The following is a 22,079-nucleotide window of genomic DNA, read 5'->3' on the forward strand; positions in this document are numbered from 1 at the left end:
CTTTCATCTTGATTCAATAGCCTAACGTTGATCAGTAAGTACCAAGTACTGTCTCAGGGATGCTTATATGGGAGGGGGGTTTGGTCGCAGACTGCTTCCTTGAAGCAGTGGGGGGGGGGAAGTGTCCGTGCGTTCATGGGTTGGCGAGGGTGAAGGGCACCCCTATCGTAATTTTCCTTGTTTCAATTTAAAAATGAGCGAAAACAATTTCGTCGAAAGATTTCACCACATTCAAACTTATGCTTTCATAGAGATTCATATTTTTCAACACTTGATTGAAAATCTATTACAGCGTGACTCAAAAGATTTATCTTTAACCTGGAAAAATGAACATGTTTTAATCTGGCAAATTAGCTATCATGGAACGAACATAAAGCTCCTTACATTTAATTTACTTGATTTCAGTTAACTAATTTATTGTTGGAACTTATCTGAACTTACTATTGGTGAATAAGTCAATGAGTGCATTCACAATAAAAGGCTGTTTTCAAATTCCTCTTGTTCAACGTCGATTAATTCAACTCGACAAATCGTATTGCAGAGAATACCATAAGTAACTAGAAATCTCAGATATCCGATTAAATTTACTGTAGCTGTAAAATATAAAAGTTGAGAAATATAATTTCCAATTCATTTTGCCATCTATAGTTCATTTTGTTCATGAAAAATGTATTATCAATCATGCATTTGAAACATGTAACAATGAAGAAGTCAGTGCAAAAATAACTATCTAAACCTCTCTCCCTGTGAATTTACAATTTTTCACTTGTTTTTCAATAATTAGCACAATGAGCACATGAGTTCATCACGAGAACTATTACAAAACGTATAATACCAATATGGGAAAAACTTATGAAACTTAAGAACTAATAGGAGACTGTAATAAAACCAAATACAATTGAAAGAACGAAATTTAATTCATGGTAACATAAATAAAAGGTACATTTAAGTACCTCCAGTAAGTGTCAATACTTTTCCAAAATAGAAATTATATTAATGATCTTAATAATCATCATACATATACAACTTCTTAAGAATAGCAATAAAAATAATTTAACATCTGTATGTACAGAAATTAAGGAGAGAAACATCGAAAGAAGACGATTTAAAATTTTACAGAACTTTTTACCAAAATAATATTATAACTCATAATTCATAGATTTATATAGCTTATTTCTAGTGATATTTTGAAAAATATCATTTCTTCTAAGTAGAAATCATGAAAGATTTAGAAAAATAAAAGTTACATCACACATTGATTATAATCATTCAGTATAAAAAATAGATTGAATTTCTTGTTCTATTTACACAATTCATCTGAACACATTCAACTGGGGTAGTAATTATTGTTCTTAGTATATCATGGATATGAAAATGGAGGGAAGATACTCTATCAAAAACTTCACTTACAACAATGCAAAAATGATAACTCCCATTATAACTTCATTGCATTTGAAAGACACTTTTATAACAGTGAAGCACTTACATTAACAGTGATGATCGACCTGGTGTGGGTCATAAACGGCAGACTGATTATTTAAGTGCTTCTTCCATTTTAAAAGTGTGTATCAAAATGCAATGTTAAATTAATAGTGGAAAAAATGGATACACAACACAATAATTTCCATGTTTATATGTTTTTCTTTTTAATGAGTAGATATTATGTATTGAAATCTATTGTTGAGAGGAGAGGGTTTGTGTGACGTTAAACTCTCATAGGAATATGAAGTAGATAAAGTGTTTAAAGTATAAAGTATATAAAGTAGCCTATTGTTTATATAGTGTTATATAGGAATCAATTATCATGTAAATAGACTGTACGAGATCTTGGGAATATTTTCAGAATCTTGGAATTTAGTTCTGGTACTTTGATTTTTTACCATATAAAAAAAAATTATTCCGGTTTCAATTTCGGAAATGATATCTTATAAGTAACGTACAGATTAAGCCAACAAATAATTCTAGCATTTTTATTGAATATTTTGGAGAATTTAGTATATATTAACATATACAGTTTGGCACAACTGTAGTCCTGTATCCAAGAGTATCTTGGATATGTATAATTTTACTATATTCACATTCTCATTCAATACGTTCGCCTTAAATCAATGTAGATATCGAATTAATAGTTTTTGAGGAAATGTGAATAGCGAAAATAAATGTGCAAATGGATGTCGAACAAATTCGAATGTAAAGAATTTTATTCAAGCGATTTTAGCAAAACGCTTAAAAATATATATTTATGAGTTACGGAAAATACCGTATAGGCTGATCGCATAAAATGTAACTTGCCGTATTTGAATAATGAGTCAAATAACAATGAAGATGAACTTTCATATTCAGCAAGTACTGTATTTCTAATAATATATGAAATTATAATCAATAAAAACTCCACAAATCATTATCATTATTGAAAAATGGGAATTTCCCAATACGGGAAAAAATTAACTTGAAAAAATGATCCTTTATTTGAAGAGCCCGTGGTATTCAAGAATATATGAATAGAATAACGGGTTCAAATCATCGACTCAGCAATTGGATAAAGATTTACTGACTTTAGTTTATAACAGTCGTGTCTTCATACTACAACCTAGCAAGTAATTTTATTCCAAAGCTCGCCTAATATCTTGTATTATACATATAAAGGTTGAGTAAACATGTATATTTATACAAATTGTCAAATTGAAATAGAATTATCTCATCAATCATTTAAAGGCACAATGTTTAGACATTCAAGGTTTTCTGAAACTAATGATCCACAAAACGTAGCAAATATATAAAACAAAGTGAGAGATAGCTAAGATGATGACTTGAACTACAAAAAAATTCACTTAAAAATTGATGAAAAATGCTTCGGCAGTTCGAAAAACAGCAATATTTTCTTTCTGTAGAGCTAAGTTGGATAATTATAATATAATAACAATAAGTATAAATTCTCAAAAGAGTAGTGATAGTGAATTCGCGATATAGTTTCATCAAATAATAGCACACAAAAATCTACAATTCCATCAGCACTTAGCTCATTCCGCAGAAAAGTATGGAGGCAACTTAGAAATTAAGATGAAATTAATCATTATTCAGGATCATATAAGCTGAGAGATAAAATCTAATATAAACCGATAAATTACTAAATTCCATCTAAATGATTCCTATATCTATTATAAGAGGAGAATTGTAATGGTCTTATAAACTAAATAGACTCCAATATTATCCAGCGATATTCAGTATGAAAATATCTATTCCGTGCAAACTAAAAGATTATTCATTTACATTTGGTTCAATGTCGACACAACTTTTGTACATTCAAATGGTAAACTTGAATTACGAGCGTAACTTACATAAAAAAATATAAAAATAAGTATTAATAATATTGATAATAAAACATAATAGGGTAATTTACAACACATTATTATAATCATCCCAATAAGACAAAAGACCAATGAAAATACAATGAAATCAAGATGAATACAGGTATTTACAACCTTGATGAAAAATGGAACAAGGAAAGATTGATAAAGAATAATATGAACAGTGAGACAAGAGAAGTAGTTGAAAAAATCAACTAGATCGTTTGGTGATATTTTTTTATCATTTAAACGTGAAGAAATGATTAATAAAAAGTTTATATCAATAAGAAGTAAACAATTCATGGTAACTATAAACAAATACTGCTTATATTTTAGTATAAGACAAATCTTTCTTCAAGGAATTCAATAATTATAGTCGTTTTACTTCATCATTGAAATTTTTATGAAAAATTTACAAACAGTTGAAAGATATCAGTGAAAAAAATTGCAAAACTTGATATATTTCTGATGATTGGGATTGCAAATTCTGTACAAAATAATGCGATTGGAAAGATCAATATTTTTTTGACGTGTAAATATGTTTAATATTTTGGTAATCATATTTGTAGAAAAGTTTTTCTTTAATCTACTCGAAAAAACAGTCGACTGCTGGCTAATTGACCGATTAATGGGGGGGGGGGAATAGACTAAGAATATTTTCCCCATTAGCTTCTCTTAGGTGGGTCTTATAAATAAGAAATAGGCTATTCATAAATGGACATCTAATAAATGAACTTATTCATCTGTGATGATAAGTGAACATGGCAATTAAGAACTACAGAAAGTTGTGCTTATATCAGCCTTTATGAAAATTGATCATTTTTAGAATCCCCGTTAATGTTTCAATCCAAAAAAAAACAAAGAAAAAATATTACAAGTCTTAAAATAGTTTTATCAACCGTAGAGTGTTCCATTCAAGACAATCTAGCATCGAATTATTTGTATGATAGCTTCGCCCTATTATTATTTGTTTCCCCAAGTAAGAAGATATCTTCAAGTACAAATTATACTTTACTCAATTAAGCTCCATCAAGCATTTCCAAAAATAATATAAATTTAGATGAAGAGCAGCGTAACCATCACATTTAATTCAGTCATTAGAATGTATCTCTAATCAACAAAGATTGATACACTCAATAGTAACCAATTCTTTTTTATTGTAGTCTACTAAGGCACATGAAACGAATCGGTTACTTTGAACGTTAATAAAGTAACATTTTATATTAGGCTCTTCTATAAAAATCTCTCACATCATAGAACAAAACATTTGTGTGAAAACGCCAAAATATAGAAACTTTATGGAGAGTCTATGAAATCAAAATATTCATTGCTGAATGTAGTAAGGTGTTGAAAATTTCTAGAAATCAATCAAAAAATTTATTAAATTGATTCATTATATTTATAGCCAAATTATTCAATTCAATCACTAGATTTGTATTGAATTGATGAGAAGAAGAAATATCAAGTCACATGAGTAATAAAAACAATACTGAAAAATGCAAATTTTTCAAACTGAGTGTAGTATAGAACGAGTTTAGAAGACATTAAGCTCAAAAGCTTAAAAATCCAAGTTTACTCCAGGTTTTGATAGCATGAGTTCATTTGAAAGTCGTTATATTATGTCCATAGGATCAAAACCAAAAATACAGATACATTCTAATGACTGAACTAATAATTATATTCGATCCAGAGTTGCATTTTTATTCATCATCGAATTATTAATTAAATAAATTAGGACATTATATCATAAAAACAACATCGGAGCTCAATCAATATATCAGCATGAGCTGCACAGACTTTGCATGATAGTCCTCTACAAACTCATAATCCGAAAGTGAAAATATTACGTTGATTTCACTTGGCGTTCGAATTCACTCTGGAGGAGACTGCTTATACGTCAACCATAACGATGATCCTCTGGAAACTTTGGCAGGTGAAGAAAATCTGAAAAAAGATAAAATGAAATTGTGAGCATTTTTTCACCACATTTGATACATAATTTCAAAATATAAATCACTAAAACAATGTAATATCAGAAACTGGTAACACCGATAATTATTCAGAAAACACGGGATGATAGATTGTTATAGTAAATGTATGTTTGGTTGGTATGTTGGTTTGAATTGATTTAAAATCATCAGTGTATACTTGAACCGCAGGGTAAAAATTTTTAACCAAGTAATAAGGCAGGTCAGGTTTTGTGTAGGCCCAATTCATGGTTTCAATTCAATCTGGTTGAAGGGTACGGCTGGACTAATGCGATGGTTTTGGCGTTACAAATAACAATTAACAATCGCGGGTCAACCTTTCTCTAACCTTCAAACTTTTAGGGATTGCAATTCATTTTTTCAACTGAGTAGAGCCAACTAAAACTCATCATTTGAATCTTCTTCTATTGAGCTTTCCATCCAGATCACAGCGTTTGATTTAGTGAAGTCAACATGCATTTCATAAGACAAATTTATATAGATTATCGTTTGATAAGTGATAAGAAAAACATACAGTTTTATAAAACTTTTTTCAAATTATAATCGAAAGATTAACATGTACCATTAAAATGATTAATGGCCATATAATTTGTACTCGTGTATGATGCATCCGATTAATTAACTTGGGTGCATAGAACAAAGTGACTGACTTACAGCAAGTTTGCACATCTAAACTGTCCTCATTGTGCCGTATTTATAAATATACCGTATAGTATGATACATAATTAATTTTTGGTTACTATTCAGTGATACTTTCTATAAGACTTTTTTCTTGCAAATCATCTAACAAAGTCTATCAAGGTTCACTACGGATTAGGCTATTATCTGTTATATACGAGCGTTTGAACTGGTCTTAATAATAAAACTTGACCTTGGAGTGAGTGCATCGAGCGAAGGGGCTGTATAGGCTACTATTCTGACAACAGTTGAGGCTTAACAAGCGCTACTAAACACAGAGTTACGGATTGAAGGCTTCCTTTTTCAATAAGAAAACTCTTTGCTATCAGGAACCACCATGAACAATCATAACATGTACCACGAAATCCCGTTATAACGACCACTGATAAAACGAATAACTGAATAACATCTGTTATTCGTAACGACAAGATAACTGCAATTAAACATTCATTTTAGACCCTTCTCTAAGCACTATTATGTGAGAGTAATGCAAAACATTTTTTAAAGAAGATATTTAAAGTTATTAGCCAAATTAAAACCAACCCTCTTACTACGAACATCCCTTCACAACGAAGTATGATCTCTATATTTATTTTTATAATGGTGCATGAAAGTTTCTGAGTTAATAATGAACTCATGAGTAATTAACACTTCGAGTTAATAAACTCTTATTGCACTTATCTTATTACTTTGATTTATTACACTAAGGAAAGTCCTTTCGCATTTTCGTTAGTGAAGGTAAGCTTTAGAAGTTGGAGTAAATATAATATCATTCTAAAAGAAACCATATACGCTACAACAGTTCCAGTAGAAGATGATGGAACTTTTGAAGGTCACCCATCCTTCAAATCATATCGAAATTACATTTTCGATATTATATTCTATAGAAGATGAGGAAAGGTTCATCTGCTTCCTTCTTCTCCCAAATATTCATTTACCCACTATAAATGTTCGGTATAGCTGTTTTCACGTTAACATTCATTCTCCAAGTATTCATATCCCAAAACAATCCCCGATAGAATCTCCCATAGAAAAATGAGTAATCGGAGATCAGGAATATTTTCAAGTGATAATAATTTCCTAAAAACAAATCTACCAGTGAATATCTTCGATTGAACATCGAGCCAGTGCCTCTCCCACTGGCTCTGGCTCGATGTTCAATCGAAGATATTCACTGGTAGATTTGTTTTTAGGAAATTATTATCACTTGAAAATATTCCTGATCTCCGATTACTCATTTTTCTATGGGAGATTCTAATCCTGGTCGATCTCTATGTCAATCCCTAAAACTACTCAAATGCCTGATATTTTATTACTGTATATAAAATGAAAAATTGAAGTAAGAACTGCAAGTAATTCATGTCTTTGTAAAATTAACTAGATGTACTTAGATTGTATATGACAATGATTGTGTTTGACAATTAAAAATACTTGTTTTCTTTCTATTTCTATTTCTATCCCTACTCACGGCGAGTTAGTTAATTGCCTATGAAGATGAGGAATCTTTATACTTTACTTGAAAATCTAAGAACCAGAGAATTATTAATGTATTTTCGTTCCCTTATCCAACCCTAATTCTAGAGAAAAGTAGGTCATCCCTACTCATACAGCACACTGATAACTAATTACCATTGAGAGGATGCAAGAATCCGTCTAATCGGAAACCAAACGCCACAGAAAAAAGAAGACTATTAGCCAGACGCGGCAAAACATTGTATTGCATAAGAGAAGGAAAAGTGGATCGGCACGGCCAGACATAACCTAGAAATGCATTCTGTTGTGATGTTGCCGCCAACGAAAGCGAAATTAAGCGGGCCGTAACATAAGAATAACGCAATCGAGGAGCGAGCGCTTGCCATTGGCCGACTGAGTTGCGAGAAAGTACGTTATTGGTTGGCACAATTCCCGCCCGGCCCGCTTGACACAGTTTCAACCAGCCGTTGCGCGCGCGCGCACACTCACACCAACCGCTGCTTTTTTCAAGTCTCATTACGCTAAAAGACCACTTGAATCTTATTTCATAAGTAGGCCTAATAATTAAATTCATAATAGCATCTTACCTGAGATAACAATAAAAAATAGTCAGAGAACTTGAAAAAACCATGATAGCTAAATTGTAGTGACAGTGAAAGGTGATCAAAATTATTTATGCTCAAAAAAGGTTAAAAACTGATTATTTACCAACACTGCCCCAAGTAACTTCTGTATTGATCCTATATATATTAAATTATGAACAATAATTTGTACATAAATTTATACATGGAAGGATGCGTCTGCTGATATCGTTGGACGTGTGACACTTGAGGACCCGACTAAACTAAAAAATATCATTCGAGTTAAAAAATCGCTTCTCAGTGGTTCGGAACTCACTCATCTCTAATCATAATCCTTCCCATCACCCACGCACAATTCTAGAGCTCATGAGGGTATCAATCTCAGCAAAGAATATGAAAGCATTTCTTTCAATGACAACTTGCATCGAAAACAAAAATGGACTTCATCAACTTTGTAAATGATAATAATATTAAAATTGTTATTATTTTACATTTTAAATGTTTTATAGAGGTTTGATTCAGTGGTTGCGCTGAAAAGCTGTCGCTTAGATAAGTTAAGAATCATGCGCTAGATACTCCCGTTGGAAGGGTGACCAACTCAGCCAACTCTTCTGAATATGATTCATGAGTTGTAAAATCGCTTCCCGGTGGCTCGGAAGCTCGGAACCCATCTATAACTCTGTAGGTCCAATCATCTCTCATTATTATCCGCCTAATTACTCACGCACAAGCGTGTAGAGCTCATGTGGGCATCACAATCAGCAAAAAAAAATATTTTTAACTTGATGCGAGAAAACATAGAAGATAATACGTAAAACAAATATTTTTCGGACACTAATGTAAGCATAATAATTATTGAAACAACAAATCAATGAGTATTGTAAGAAATAGACAATGAATATTGACGAAATTGAATCTGAATTTTTTCTTGTATTGTAAAATAATCAAAAAAATTTAGGAGGAATTATATGAACAAAAAACAGTGATCGTGTGACCAAATTGATAATTATATGCTTCTTATTTTCTATTTCTTAGAGATCTTATCTGTTAAATTGTAACATCCATAACATGACTATCAATTATTGTTAAGAGTTGAGGATTATCTAAGTTTTGGTGTCGTCCTTCCACCTTCCAGTGACGTTAAGATATAGTCCACCTAGCGACAACTAGCTCTATTGTTCAAATGTACAAAAAAGGATAGGAAACGTAATGAATGGGGAGTCTCATGTGATGACACACACTACATTGACAATAATTGCATCTCTATTTTTATTATCGAGTAGCAGTGTTCTTTTTAAAACGTTTTTATTAGTTATTATATATTTCATGATTTCTGGAGTTGAGAATTCATGGATAAAATGAAAAATGGAGTATGATTTAAAATAAATATAATCGAACCCAATATTGCTTCCCTCTCTTTTATTGCACCCATAAATGAAATAGTTAGCCCATGAGACTTTCCATTGATAGCGTGTCCTCCTCTTGTAGCTCTTAACATAGAACCCTTCATCAGCTAGGTGGTATGTTTTTTCTATGGTCGCCGGAAGGACGTAACCCTAAGATTTATTTTGAAATTAAATCGAGTAAAAATCCAACACCAAATAGTTTTTTTTTTAAATCCACCAAATCTAAGAGGCGAGCTCTTCTTTAGAATAATTGAATCGTCCATTTATCAATGTATTAAGAACAGTCAGTATTAAGTATGATAGGAAACGAGGAAAATAGTGATTCTAAGAACAAAAAAAGTTGTTTGATACAGTTGAGACAATGAATTCTCAGCAGAAAACAGTTGAGGAAAATGGAAAAATGGAGTAAACTGCACAAAAATCTTCAGGAAAAAGCGAAAATGCACATATTCATTTAGGGATTGATGCATCTGATGCAACTATTGAACATCGCAATAACAGACTATATTCATCCCAAATATTTTCAATAAGGTACGTCAAATCTTTCAAGAATATATCCGTCAAGTGAAATAAACTTGTGATTTGAATAGAGGAGAAATTAATTACATTCTAGCAACAAATTTTGGATTTTTATAGCCTTGCAATGACACAAATCATCTAACTGCTGACCTACTTTGAAATTTAATGCATGTTTGGTAGCCTACGATAAGCTAATTCTAGAGTAACAGCATTTTTAGTGTAATGCATAGTTTTGTATTTTCTGATGAAAGTTCAAGTGCTAAATAGTTTATTACTGTCCGGTATACATTTCAAGATAGCAGAAAAATTGAAGATTTATAAAATCTATTCACAATATAAAATTCACAAGACCTTAATTTGAATGGCACTTGATAAAATTATTGAATTGGAATCCTAGTATTTAAATAATCACAGTATTTTTTATCGACCTTGCAAGGATGCAGAATCTCTAACCGATGTTAGCCATGCAATACTAAATCTCAACAAAGATCTCGTAGAGAAACTTATATCTATCTACGTGATGCAACCTACACTGTGAGGTCCGGAAGAATCCTTGAGAGAATATCTCCTGGAGGAAATATAATTTCGAGAATATAGGAATAGAATTTTCGGGGAAATGGTAGAACTCCGTAAAACAAGACATTCCAACTCCAGACGAAGCAGAAACTAGTGAAAAATGTTCGATTCAGTAATAACGGGTGATAAAGTTCTTATTTTACTCAAAAGAAGAAGATGATATTCTGTAAGGTCTATATCACAAATAAGCTCGTAGTATATTCCCTATTACTCCTATAAGAGTTTTTATATAAATAAATATACTGTATCAATTTTACTCTTATTTTATTCCTGAGATAGCAAGAGGTGTGAACTATGCGATAATCCGAAATTCCGAAACACTCTGATATTGTATAAGCAGCAGATGTATTGTATTTTACAGTATCAGCTTTGAACCAAAGAGGATTCCAAAATTCATATGATGCATTACACGGCTTGGGAATTCTTTATAGTGGAATTCGATTAAATACGCAGGGTATGCTAAAGTTTTAAGGCTGTGCAAAGGCTAAAAAAAACTTTTTACTGGTGATATTTTAGAGTTTTTCGATTTGTATACTATCAAGCTTTCAAAATAGAAAAGTTTTCAGAAAACAAATTCTAAACTCCAGTAGCCTCGGGAAGAAAATCTATCGCCTGAAAATCAAGGGACCATGAAAAATTTGAAATATCGAAAGTTCAAATCAAAGGAAGATGAAATAATTGAGGATGCCCTACTCGAAAATGAGAAGAATGGAAAGATGGAGGAACATTCACGGAGGAGCGAAACGATGAATGAATAACGCATAACAATTAAAAATTTAATAAAAGAGCCGAGAACTTGAACATGAGATCTAGTTTAGTACTTGCAATAAGGTAAATAGCGCGTAATAACTTGAACGTAACAATGAACCATGAAGTCCAGAAATAGTTCAAAAGTAGAGTACAGTAGAGGCCGGAGTTCAGTATTTTCAAAATAGCGTATATGAATTGAGGTTGACAGATCTTAAATTATCAACTGTTCAACTTTTTTCATAATGGTGAGACGGTTGGATTTTTATGTTTACCTAATTACAGTACGGTTGAATTTTTATGTTTACCTAATTACAGTACGGTTGAATTTTTATATGTTTATCCAATTACAGTACAACAGGAACCCGCTAAATTATTTCAATTCAGAAAAATATTGCGTGAGATGTGAAACATATCTGAGTGGAAGAGCATGAACAGCGCATTCATTGTTCAGCATTATCGGTGGTTTTGAAAATATCAAGAATTCTTCATTCAATATGAATATCCACCACATCACAGAAAGCCTATGCATAAAGTTTCCACATCATGTATATTTCTGAATTACTAATGATTTTCTTCATGATGCACTGGAAGATTGGAAATCAATTTTATAATTCAATGATAATAGTCGATTATTGATTGGAGTCCTACATGAATATGGAGAATTCATGATCAAATTGATCAAATCAATTATTATGACCATAAGAAGAATCTTACATTAATTTTATTCATGAATTATTTTATTCTAAGGTGAAATGAAGACATCATCATCAATTCATCAGTACCATTGAAGTATTCCTTTCTATTCTTAAATTAACGTTTTCATAAATATTATCACATTAATTTTAAGTAGAAGTCGTAGATTCAACACTCCAATAAATTATTTTAGAAACCAAGATGCTTCCCTAGAGATTTCCCTATAAAATCAACGTGACGTATAAGTTTTTATCAATACAACTATAGAGGTATAAATCAGTGTTATATTATTCCAGAAGCCCATTATAGTTGTTTGAAATACAATATGAATGCTAAAGAATAATAATATAATATACGAGGAACTAAACGTTTGATAACAGTAGAAGAGATTATCTTTTTTGTAGGGGAAGGACGAAAGTGAGCGACGTAAGAGACAAGACAAAAACAAAACAAAGCTAGCAAACAAAACAGCAAGCATAATATTATTCATTCATGGCTCTCACTTCACTAAAAAAATGGTAAGAAAAAATATGTAAATCGCTATCAGATAATGCATGAGAAATAAAAAAGACATCCATCTTTTCGTTGGATATCTCAGATGTGTGCTGGCTTTAGACAGGTTGTAGACAAATTTATTGTTGTTACACCTCGTTACGTCACTTGGCTGTTTTGGTGTAGTGAACGAACATGCGCGTACAAGAGCGTTACAAATGACTCTCCAGCGTGCCGAGTTTGACCTACTTTTCTCCTACAGCTGGATATGCAGCTAGACTGAGAGAAAAGTGAGAGTGAGAGAATATTCTTATTATGAGATTCTCGGCATGTATCCTTGATTATTACGCGAGTTTAATGGACGCTCTGTTTACATCTCATTCATTACAACCAGCATATCATTACCAAATTGCTTCCATCCCTTATCTCTCTTCTAAGGGTGGCCACTAACAACAGGACAAGTGTGTTGAACATGTGTGAATACACATGCTCGTCATACATCTTGTGTCATCAGCGAAAGTCTTCGAACAAATTTTTTTAAGGTTAGTTTTTGTATCTTCCATTTTTTTGGTTTATTTTTTCGTCGCTGCTCTATTTGTGGTTAAATGATTAGTGTATCATAATTTGTAATTCTCCATTGGTTTATTTATTGTTATTGGTTGTTCATTTTATTTTAACAGCTACTGTCAAATTTCGTTCAAAGCCTTTCGCTAGTGACACAACATGAATATGTATTCACACGTGTTCAACACACTTGTCCTGTAGTTAGTGGCCACCCTAAGATTACGCTTTTATACTTACAACACAAGTAAATTATACATTCTATACAATGAATACTTCTGTTCACCCTTCCTTCAACAACTATTAGCATCCCAACTGTACACTCATTCTTCTTGAACTTCCATACTTTACTTATACTTTTTCTCAACTTTCATCCCCTTTCATCCCCCTTTGGAAATAATTGTATTTCTTCGAAAATCAATAAACCGTCCAATTCTTCAAGTACGGTATCTTCAATACTGAAGATATCTTCCAAACCCTATCTGAACTCTCTCTGAATTCTTTTCCCAATGGCAAGATAATTCAAAATTTCAAGATTGATTAGTTTACTGCATAACTTGACCCAATTTTATATGTATACCTTAATTACCTCTCTTACTCTTCTCCGCTCTCTTTCTCACTTATAATAATTATGAAGGTATTATCCATATTGGTATAACTGTAGAACACCCTAGTAAAACCCTTGAACAACCAATAGGTCCTCATTGAATGACTATGACAGCTGACCTACTATGTTCTCTTGTAGCTCCCACCTAGCTTCCCTCATAAATAATATTATGAGACAATTCCTTCTCCCATTGTAGACATTGTAGGTTGCTTTACTGATTCATCCGAGTACAATCTAATTAATCTAAGTTTCAAAAAAAAATAAAAATCACTCGATGAAATATAACAATTACTTCAATCATTTTTTACTGTGGTAAATTTTAGAGATCAACTTCAAAGCCCGAGAAATTTGTTTCAGTATTGGTACTTTGGTGTCGAGTGGACTTGGTACATTCAATCACTTCTCATGCTGAGTTTCATTCAAAGTTATCAACTTTAGTTGAAAATACCCGGCTGATTCAGATATGAAATTGATCTCAATTAGTTCAAGCCTGCATCAAACATCCTAAACCTGCATCCTTATCCCATGATCAAGTATTATTTTCAAAATAGATTTATCTTACTTGCTAAATTATTAGGAACTTTTTGATACTTGATCATAAGCTTATGAATACCGTAAAATGCCATCGAAAAGGGACAAGGGATCCACTGTAATTTGCATGGGCTTGTGATCTATGACCCGCCAAAACTTGGGAACTCAAATTTCAAATTGAATTTATTTCTGTGATTGAAAGTGGAGCAAGTTTATTGGTTCCGTTCGGAGGGAGATGAATTCGCCTAAAGGCGAGAAACAACATCAACTCAACCATCCACGAGTTCAAAAACCTCTTTTCTTGCCAAGAGTCGGCCTAAAAATAGTGACATGCGTAGAAGATAGTCAGCTGCAGATTATTTAATAGCACGCACATCTCTGCCTTATTTATTCTGGGACGATGTTGTATCTTGTCTCACTCACTCTCTATCATTCTCCAACACACACGCACACATACAAAAAACGTACGCATATATTAGTTCTCGAACCCTCACACGCGTTCGTCAACCTATTTTATATCCCCCCTCTACACATAGACACGAACTAAGGAACGAATGCATATGTTATAATGAACAAAATCTGGAATAATAACGCATCAAATCAACTTTAAACACTTTCATCTTCGAATGCAAATTTGTTCAATCATAATTTCACCTCATACTCTCACGTACAGTTATAGGGCTCGAGCTCTCATCCTCAGCAGAAATTTTATTTGAAAAGATAAAGTAGGTTATCTGTATAAATTTGAGCTGTCAGAATCACTGAATGAATTGGTATATGATTTGTTGGCACAGTGACACTATTTTTACGAGTGGCTATTTGGATAAAAGATTATAGATTACAAGCTTAAATACTGCAAGTGGAAGTCTATTCTGCATTTTCTCTTCTGATTGATATCAGACACTTAGGACAAGGAATTGGTGATCAACATCGAATATTTTATAAATATTCATCAAGAAGAAATTAAGATACGATAATAGTCTCTACAATGAGACAACATCCTAATCATGCAAATTGTAAACTCTCACAATATCACCTCAACTTGAAATACATACCCATCAAAGACTTTTAGCTTTTCAGTAAAATAATTGTTTATTCAAATTGATGTGAGGTGATACACTATACAATTTTCTTGAAAACCAATAATTCCAATCATGAATCGCATTGCAATCGTAACTGCTAACCAACATTCTAATTCCCGAATTTGTAATCTGAGAGTATAGAATGTAATTGAATTCTAATGTAATTACAATTATTATGAATGTAATTACATTATATACTCTGTGTGTAATAGAATTTACTTCCAATATCATAGTTGCACACTGAGATCACATCACTCAGATCGATTGCATCATTTGATGATTCTATTCTTCACACTATTTAATTAATGACGGGCATCAAAAAGTGTTTTGAAAACAAAAACGAATTATCGAATGAAAAAACACTGAATGACAAAAGCTGTGAGTGTGTGCGCCACAGATATAATAGTATTTTCTAGTAAATCGAGAGTTTCTTATCATCTCCTACGTTAATGAGTGAAGACGTATTTGATAAGAATTATTGACAAGTTGGTGTAAAAACGCATAATTATGATTCAAATTATTGTAGCTCAATGATGCTCTAATTGGAACAATTGTGATCCAATCTGGTAATTCGGACGTTAAATTTCATTCAAAACGTACAGTATCTCGTACGATGAATTTCCCAAATTTTAAATAACGGTTCATTCATAAAATCACAAGCTATATGATGGGGATCTGGTCATAGGCCTATTCATATATGAATTAATTTTATAATTTCTTGGGCACTTAATAATATGCAATACGTAATGTGAACTAATGAAAAGTTTACAGTTGTGTTGTGAGTGATGTTGTGGTACTTTTCCATAATGAAAACATAAATTGAAATTGTCAACCACTTTTACAAGAAACCAGGTTCTGTGTATATTATAATAATGAAAAGTGGTTGACAATTTGTGTTTTCATAATGAAAAGTTAAGAGGCGAAATATTCTACCACTCACAGAAAGTATAGTTTTTTCCTGTTTAATTTCAATATATCTGGAATTTCACTAGATTCTTCAGAATTAATTCCTGGAAAATAAAGATAACAATCAAAGTTATGAATAGTTTATGAAAATGAAATTTGCACTCACTCTGGATACTGCAGGAGTCCACAAGGTTAAGAAGTTGGCCTCTCTCGTTCAGGATATCCACAAGTGCAGGAGAAAGTGGCGAAAATGTCCTTCCAAAACTTCCACAAATGCTTTCCAAATCACCATCACAAAAAAGCTTCAACTGGGCACTTTTTTTGTCCATCAGGAAAATCAATGTTCACACTTTGTCCGGGGATTATTACCTCTTTCGATAAGGGTGGAAAAACTAAATAATAGGAATATCAATGGCTAGTTTATCTAAAACTCCCCTATCCTCCAAGATCAATTGTTGTATTGACATCACATTGTGGGCAATCAGTAGGAAAACTAATCTACATTAAGTTAGTATAGCTTCTCGTCAGTGACAGTCCTCCAAAAACCAAGCAGTCGACACCATGGAATCAACATTCGTTAATTGGATGATTGCACATCTCTAATCAATTATATTCATTTTCTAAGACATTTCGATTGTAACGAGGAATTATAATATTAGCATTGAATTTGCCCCTTACAGATGGAGTTTCATTGGTTCCGGGAGCACAGTTTACAATAATGTCCCAGATTTTATGGTTATTGTATGCTGTAGAAGCTTGATAGATCACAAACATTGAATAGCTAACGAGTTGTTTACTTGGAAGAAAGTTCGTTTATAGTGATAGTGTCTCTAGATCACGTATAGATAAACTGGAATTGGCTGATTGGTCGGTTATGATGTCTTTTTGGTACAATTTTATGAGTAAACGGAATTATTGTGTAGTGGTTTCAATGTTCATTGTTCAATAGTATCCACATGCAGTTTTAGTCGGCTGAGGTGTGCAAGTTGGAGACAGCTGCATCACCGTACTGCACGTGTCAAAATCACTGTCACTGGACGCCATGCTGGTATGTGTCAAGATGCTTGTTCAGTTCACGGTGCAGATGCTCCGGTAGGACTCCAACATTTGTGAACAGAGATCTCAACACATTGAGTTCCTCAGTGAGAAGCTCAATTCGCTTCTGAAGGCGTTCGTTTTCTTTGATGAGAAGCTTTACTTTTTCCTCGGTTTCCCTGGAGCGCATCTTCGCCTTCTCACGGGACTTCCTCACAGCGATGTTATTGCGTTCCCGTCGTCTCTTGTACTCGTCAGTGTTCTTGTCGATGGATTTGGATGGTTTTCTGTGGTGATGGTGATGGTGGTGAACATTGTGATGTGCTGAATGATGTGACAGCTGATTTTTCAGCAGCGATGGAGATGGATTTGAGAATGCATTACCGGCACCATTGCTTAGCACACTGTAAGTAGCTGCCGCAGCTGTAGCTACTGCTGCTGCAGTTGTCCTGTAGTCCAGAGAGCCTTCAGGTGGTTCCGTTTTGATATTGGCTTGATTTCCACCTGCACTAGACTGTGCTTGCGGCTGAGCTGCATGAGTTGCAGTGTTTCCATTAGGAGCTGCAGTGTTATCTGGGAAATGCACTGGCTGCGGTATATAAGCCAACGATCTCTGTTGGAATTGGGGACGTACACCGATAGCTGCAGCTGCTTTTGGTCCGCTTAGTATCTCGGTGAATAATCCCTCACTGAACTGACTATCGTCGATCAAATTCTGGAGATCCAACGATATTTCGGGAGTATTTAGGTCTGGGAGATCTGAATATCGTTTGATATGCTGTTGGAGTTTTTTGTTAGCCTCATTGGACGATATATTGTTGTCATACATTTGAGGAGAGTCCATTTTGATCGAAACTTTCGGTGAAACTTTGAAAAATCCACACGAGTTGTGGTTTATTCAATCCAATTGAATATGATAAAATTGATCCTTTTTTTGTTCATGTGAGAAGGGCTCTCAATAACACTAGAAGCTCCACTTAAAATCTGTGGAACTTCAAAAATGATATCAATATTCTTGATTTTGCCTTTTTTAAATGCCGCTATCGTGCGTTTATGCTCAATGACCAGAAATTATACTTCTACGGTAGCTCGCTGATTATTCTCCTTTTAATCCACTTGGACACTGGTGTTTCGTGTAGATTCAACAGATTGTAGTTTCAAAGATGATTTATGCGAAGACGAGATCTCTGGTAGCAATATCTTCTTTGACGAACAAATTCGCTGCTGTAGTTGAACAGACGAGTATTCATTCATTCAAATCAGATTGGCACATCCATTTTACTCTCTTGTTGTATGAAAGATTCCAAATACTGTAGAACTAGGTAGTGTTCACCAATTTGGAATATCAGAATGTTCTATTAAGGAAAAAGTTTTTAGATGACACTTGTTCGGATTGAAACAAACTTCACTGCATAAAAAATTGAAATGTCCATTTCTGAAAAAATATTTTTGTTTAGTATTTTCAAACGTTTTTACGGGGTTTTAAATGACATAATTGGCAACATAGAAAATTAAATTGAGTTTTCTTTAAAATGTAAAGAGGCTGATTAAAGCATAGCCTAGTAAGTACTGGGAGATGAAACGAGATTCATTATAAAGTAGAATATAATAGGCTGTTCAAAACATGCTAAAAATACTGAAAATTAATTTTTTAGAAATTATAGAATCAATAAACTAATACGGTAATGATAGTAAGCGAGAGTGATTTGAGTGTGGAATATTTATCTGACAAGAGTATATCCTAACTTTCTAACTTATCGGGTTATCTGGCTTAGTTGGCAGTTTTGAGAGCTCCTTTAAGAATTTTCCAACAACTTATCCAACGCCACCAGTTAACCTTATCACTAAAATACTGGTAGACAATGTAAGCATAATTGACTATAATAAAATAGACCTTTATCAATGATAGTCATAGATAGATAATCAATATTGTAATAGACTCGCCTCATCAAAAGCATTGAGGAATTCCATGGGCTTGATGATTTTACATATTTCTATGGGATATCTTTACGCAAATTCAATGCACATGTTTAAAAAGGATTGATACGATAAATCAGTTATGATTTAAAACAATTGCGTTCGATATGAATTTGAATTACGAAATAGCAGAACACTGATTAAAATTTTACTTTTTTTTCTCATACATTTTCCAAAGCTTGAGTTTGAGAGTTTTTCTGAAGATACGTTTTCCTATTTTTATGATAATACAAAACTACAGTTTACCACTAAAATGAAGTAGAACATAAAGAGTTCAAATAAATAACATATAAAGTTATGCGAAAGTAAACTCTCTAAATTTTCTATGTTTTTGAAACGGATAAAATTTATAAAATAACCTCAAATAACAGATTAATCAATTTATTCATGAATAAATAGAATAAATTATATATTCATAAAGTAATGGTAGAGAGGCTATTAATTTCAACTGGGGAACTTCTCTACTCAAAATTTTCAAGAAAATTTATACACGCTATGAAGCTAACAAGAACGAAAAAGCTGAACACTGATTAAAATTTTACTCATGTTTTTTCTCATCTATTTGAAGCCAAGCTTGCAATCAATGAAGATATTGAATGAAACTATAGAGTTAATTATACTATTAGGTTAAATTTACTTTTTAAGAAAACATTGAAATAAGAACGTGATGCATAGCATAGAGTAATATTTTTCAGTTGAAAGTGATACAATTATGATCAATTTCTTTTCCTGAATATTTTATATAAGAAGCTAATAAATAGGCGAAGGCATAATGTTCTCATTAATCACCATGGTTTTGGGAACAAATAAGCAAGGCAAAAGATTTTGTAGAAAAATATATTAATCAGGAAAGTGTTTTTCTTTCTGAAAAACAAAGAAAGATTATTAACTATCAGGAAGAATATATTATATACAGGATATTATTTATAGGATTTATTATTTGAAGAGATTGAATGAAACTATGGAGTTAATTATGCTATTAGGTTAAATTTCCTTTTTATGAAAAATTGACACTTTTCAGAATTGAGAAAACTATAACTTATTTACTATTATAATTTGGTTGTACAGGAATAACTTTTTTGTTAGCTATTTGATATTTCAGTGAATTGCACATTGGCAAAATAATGATAGTAAATTGATAAATTCTTAACAGAAAAAAAATGAAATTTCTTAAAACTTGGAATGTGTAATACCTGTTGTATTATCCGATTATAGTGGTGTCCTGTGAAGGTTTGTAAAATTTAACAAGAGGCCTTACACATTATGATTTATAAAAAAGGGGATGCACCTTAATTAAAAGCTATTAATCAGCCATACTACACTAAACCAACCGTAAAAACGTTTGTCAACTGAAAAAATGCACTCCTACTGTCAGAAAAAGCACTGTTTATTGCCCTAACCTCAAAAGAACGAACTCTGTAACCAAGGCCGATTTTCGCGTAGTCTTCGGTTCAAAGACATACTCACACGACGGCTGTTACAACACCACTGAACTGAGCCTGAGCGTATCCTGCGCGGTGTCATTCCTACCGCTCAAATGATTATTATCTCAGTTTACTGCGCATGCTCGAAATCAAGCTGTGACGTCACCGTTGTATCATCTGAAACGTTTTTGCAGTTCTAGTATCATGATACGTGATATGCATTGCGTTGCACAAATGCTACAGTAACCATTGATAAAGATAATAATTTATTTGTATGATTATTAACACTGACAAAAGATACAACAAATAGCATTAGTTTTCTAATCATCCATTTACATGAATTCAACATATTTCCATATTTCTAATCACCCATATACAGGAATAATAGTTAATTTAAAAGTAATTCAATCAATTCAGCTTAATAGTGATGAGATTCGCGAATGGTATTATCCTAAAGATTAATGATCTTATTCATAAAATCATAAAGAAGTGTTCTGGTGGGCTATTTTATAATAATCATGTTTTTTATATTATGTATATATTATACAGCATTGTTCTACCGGCTTCATGCTGGATGGTTGTTCTTTTTACTGCAATTATCTTCTTCTTTTGATCAGTTTTTTTGTTCTTGTTTTTTTTTCTTTTTTATAATCAATTAAATATAAATATGAATTAATAATGATTGTGTACCAGTTTTTGTATCCTCAATTCCAGAGTATAATTAATGTTTTTGATACTGATAGGCTAATCTTACAGTTTTTCATATAAACAGTTCTATTATTAAAAAGCATTTTGATGTATTTATTCACGAACTTGTTTACTATTCCAGTTAACAAATAAAATTTCTCTTGAAATGACAACAGATGTGGTGGTCTTGTAGTTTTTTATAGAATGAAAACCTTGCAAGTGTATAATGTTAGACAGCAATCCAATTGAGGAGGCGAATAGTATATTACTGAATTTTATCAACTTACGGAAATTTTGTTTTTTCTGTAATTGGTATTTATAGATGTAGGGAATATAAAGTATCTTTTAGATTCATTTGGTAGGTCTCTGATCAATGTAAACCAGGAGGTGGTAATTTGTGTGGGAGATTTTTATATGAATATAAATATTCTGATGATTCTAATTTTTGTAGATTCTTCGAGATATTGGCACTAAATGGCTCGTAATCTTTGAGTAACAAATTTTTTTGAGTATATTGGAGTAACAAATACCAGATCATCATGTATCGATCACATAGTATTTAGAGGTAGACCCTTGTCTAATGTGTTAGCAGCTGTGGTTGATGCAGGATTGACTAAACACAGAGCGGTTTTCATTATAAAAGATTCATGAATACAACAGAATTACTCATACTTATAATTTAGACTATGTTATGCTGAATGGGCTTCTTAAGATGGAGAATCGGAACTCTGTACTCAGTTGTGTATATGTGGATGCTGCATACTCA

The 22,079-nt window shown here is 32.4% G+C and overlaps 1 protein-coding gene across 5 annotated transcripts; it reads right to left on the bottom strand.

The window, feature by feature from the left end:
* Positions 1-893: 893 nt before the first annotated feature.
* Positions 894-20,713, bottom strand: LOC111053525 (CCAAT/enhancer-binding protein). Of its 5 annotated transcripts, none has more exons than XM_039442558.1 (3): positions 20,572-20,713; positions 16,357-18,660; positions 894-5,291 (listed from the first exon to the last, which is right to left on the bottom strand). In XM_039442558.1, exon 2 carries the CDS (start codon positions 18,067-18,069, stop codon positions 17,221-17,223), a length of 849 nt encoding a protein of 282 aa, XP_039298492.1. In that variant the 5' UTR covers positions 18,070-18,660; positions 20,572-20,713; the 3' UTR covers positions 894-5,291; positions 16,357-17,220. The 5 variants fall into 5 exon arrangements, with proteins under 5 accessions (XP_039298492.1, XP_022196121.1, XP_039298491.1 ...); XM_022340429.2 differs by having other exon boundaries at positions 20,534-20,712; XM_039442557.1 differs by having other exon boundaries at positions 20,491-20,712.
* Between the last annotated feature and the right edge of the window lie 1,366 nt (positions 20,714-22,079).

This window comes from Nilaparvata lugens, chromosome X, assembly GCF_014356525.2.
Source record: "Nilaparvata lugens isolate BPH chromosome X, ASM1435652v1, whole genome shotgun sequence".
Lineage (NCBI taxonomy): Eukaryota > Metazoa > Arthropoda > Insecta > Hemiptera > Delphacidae > Nilaparvata > Nilaparvata lugens.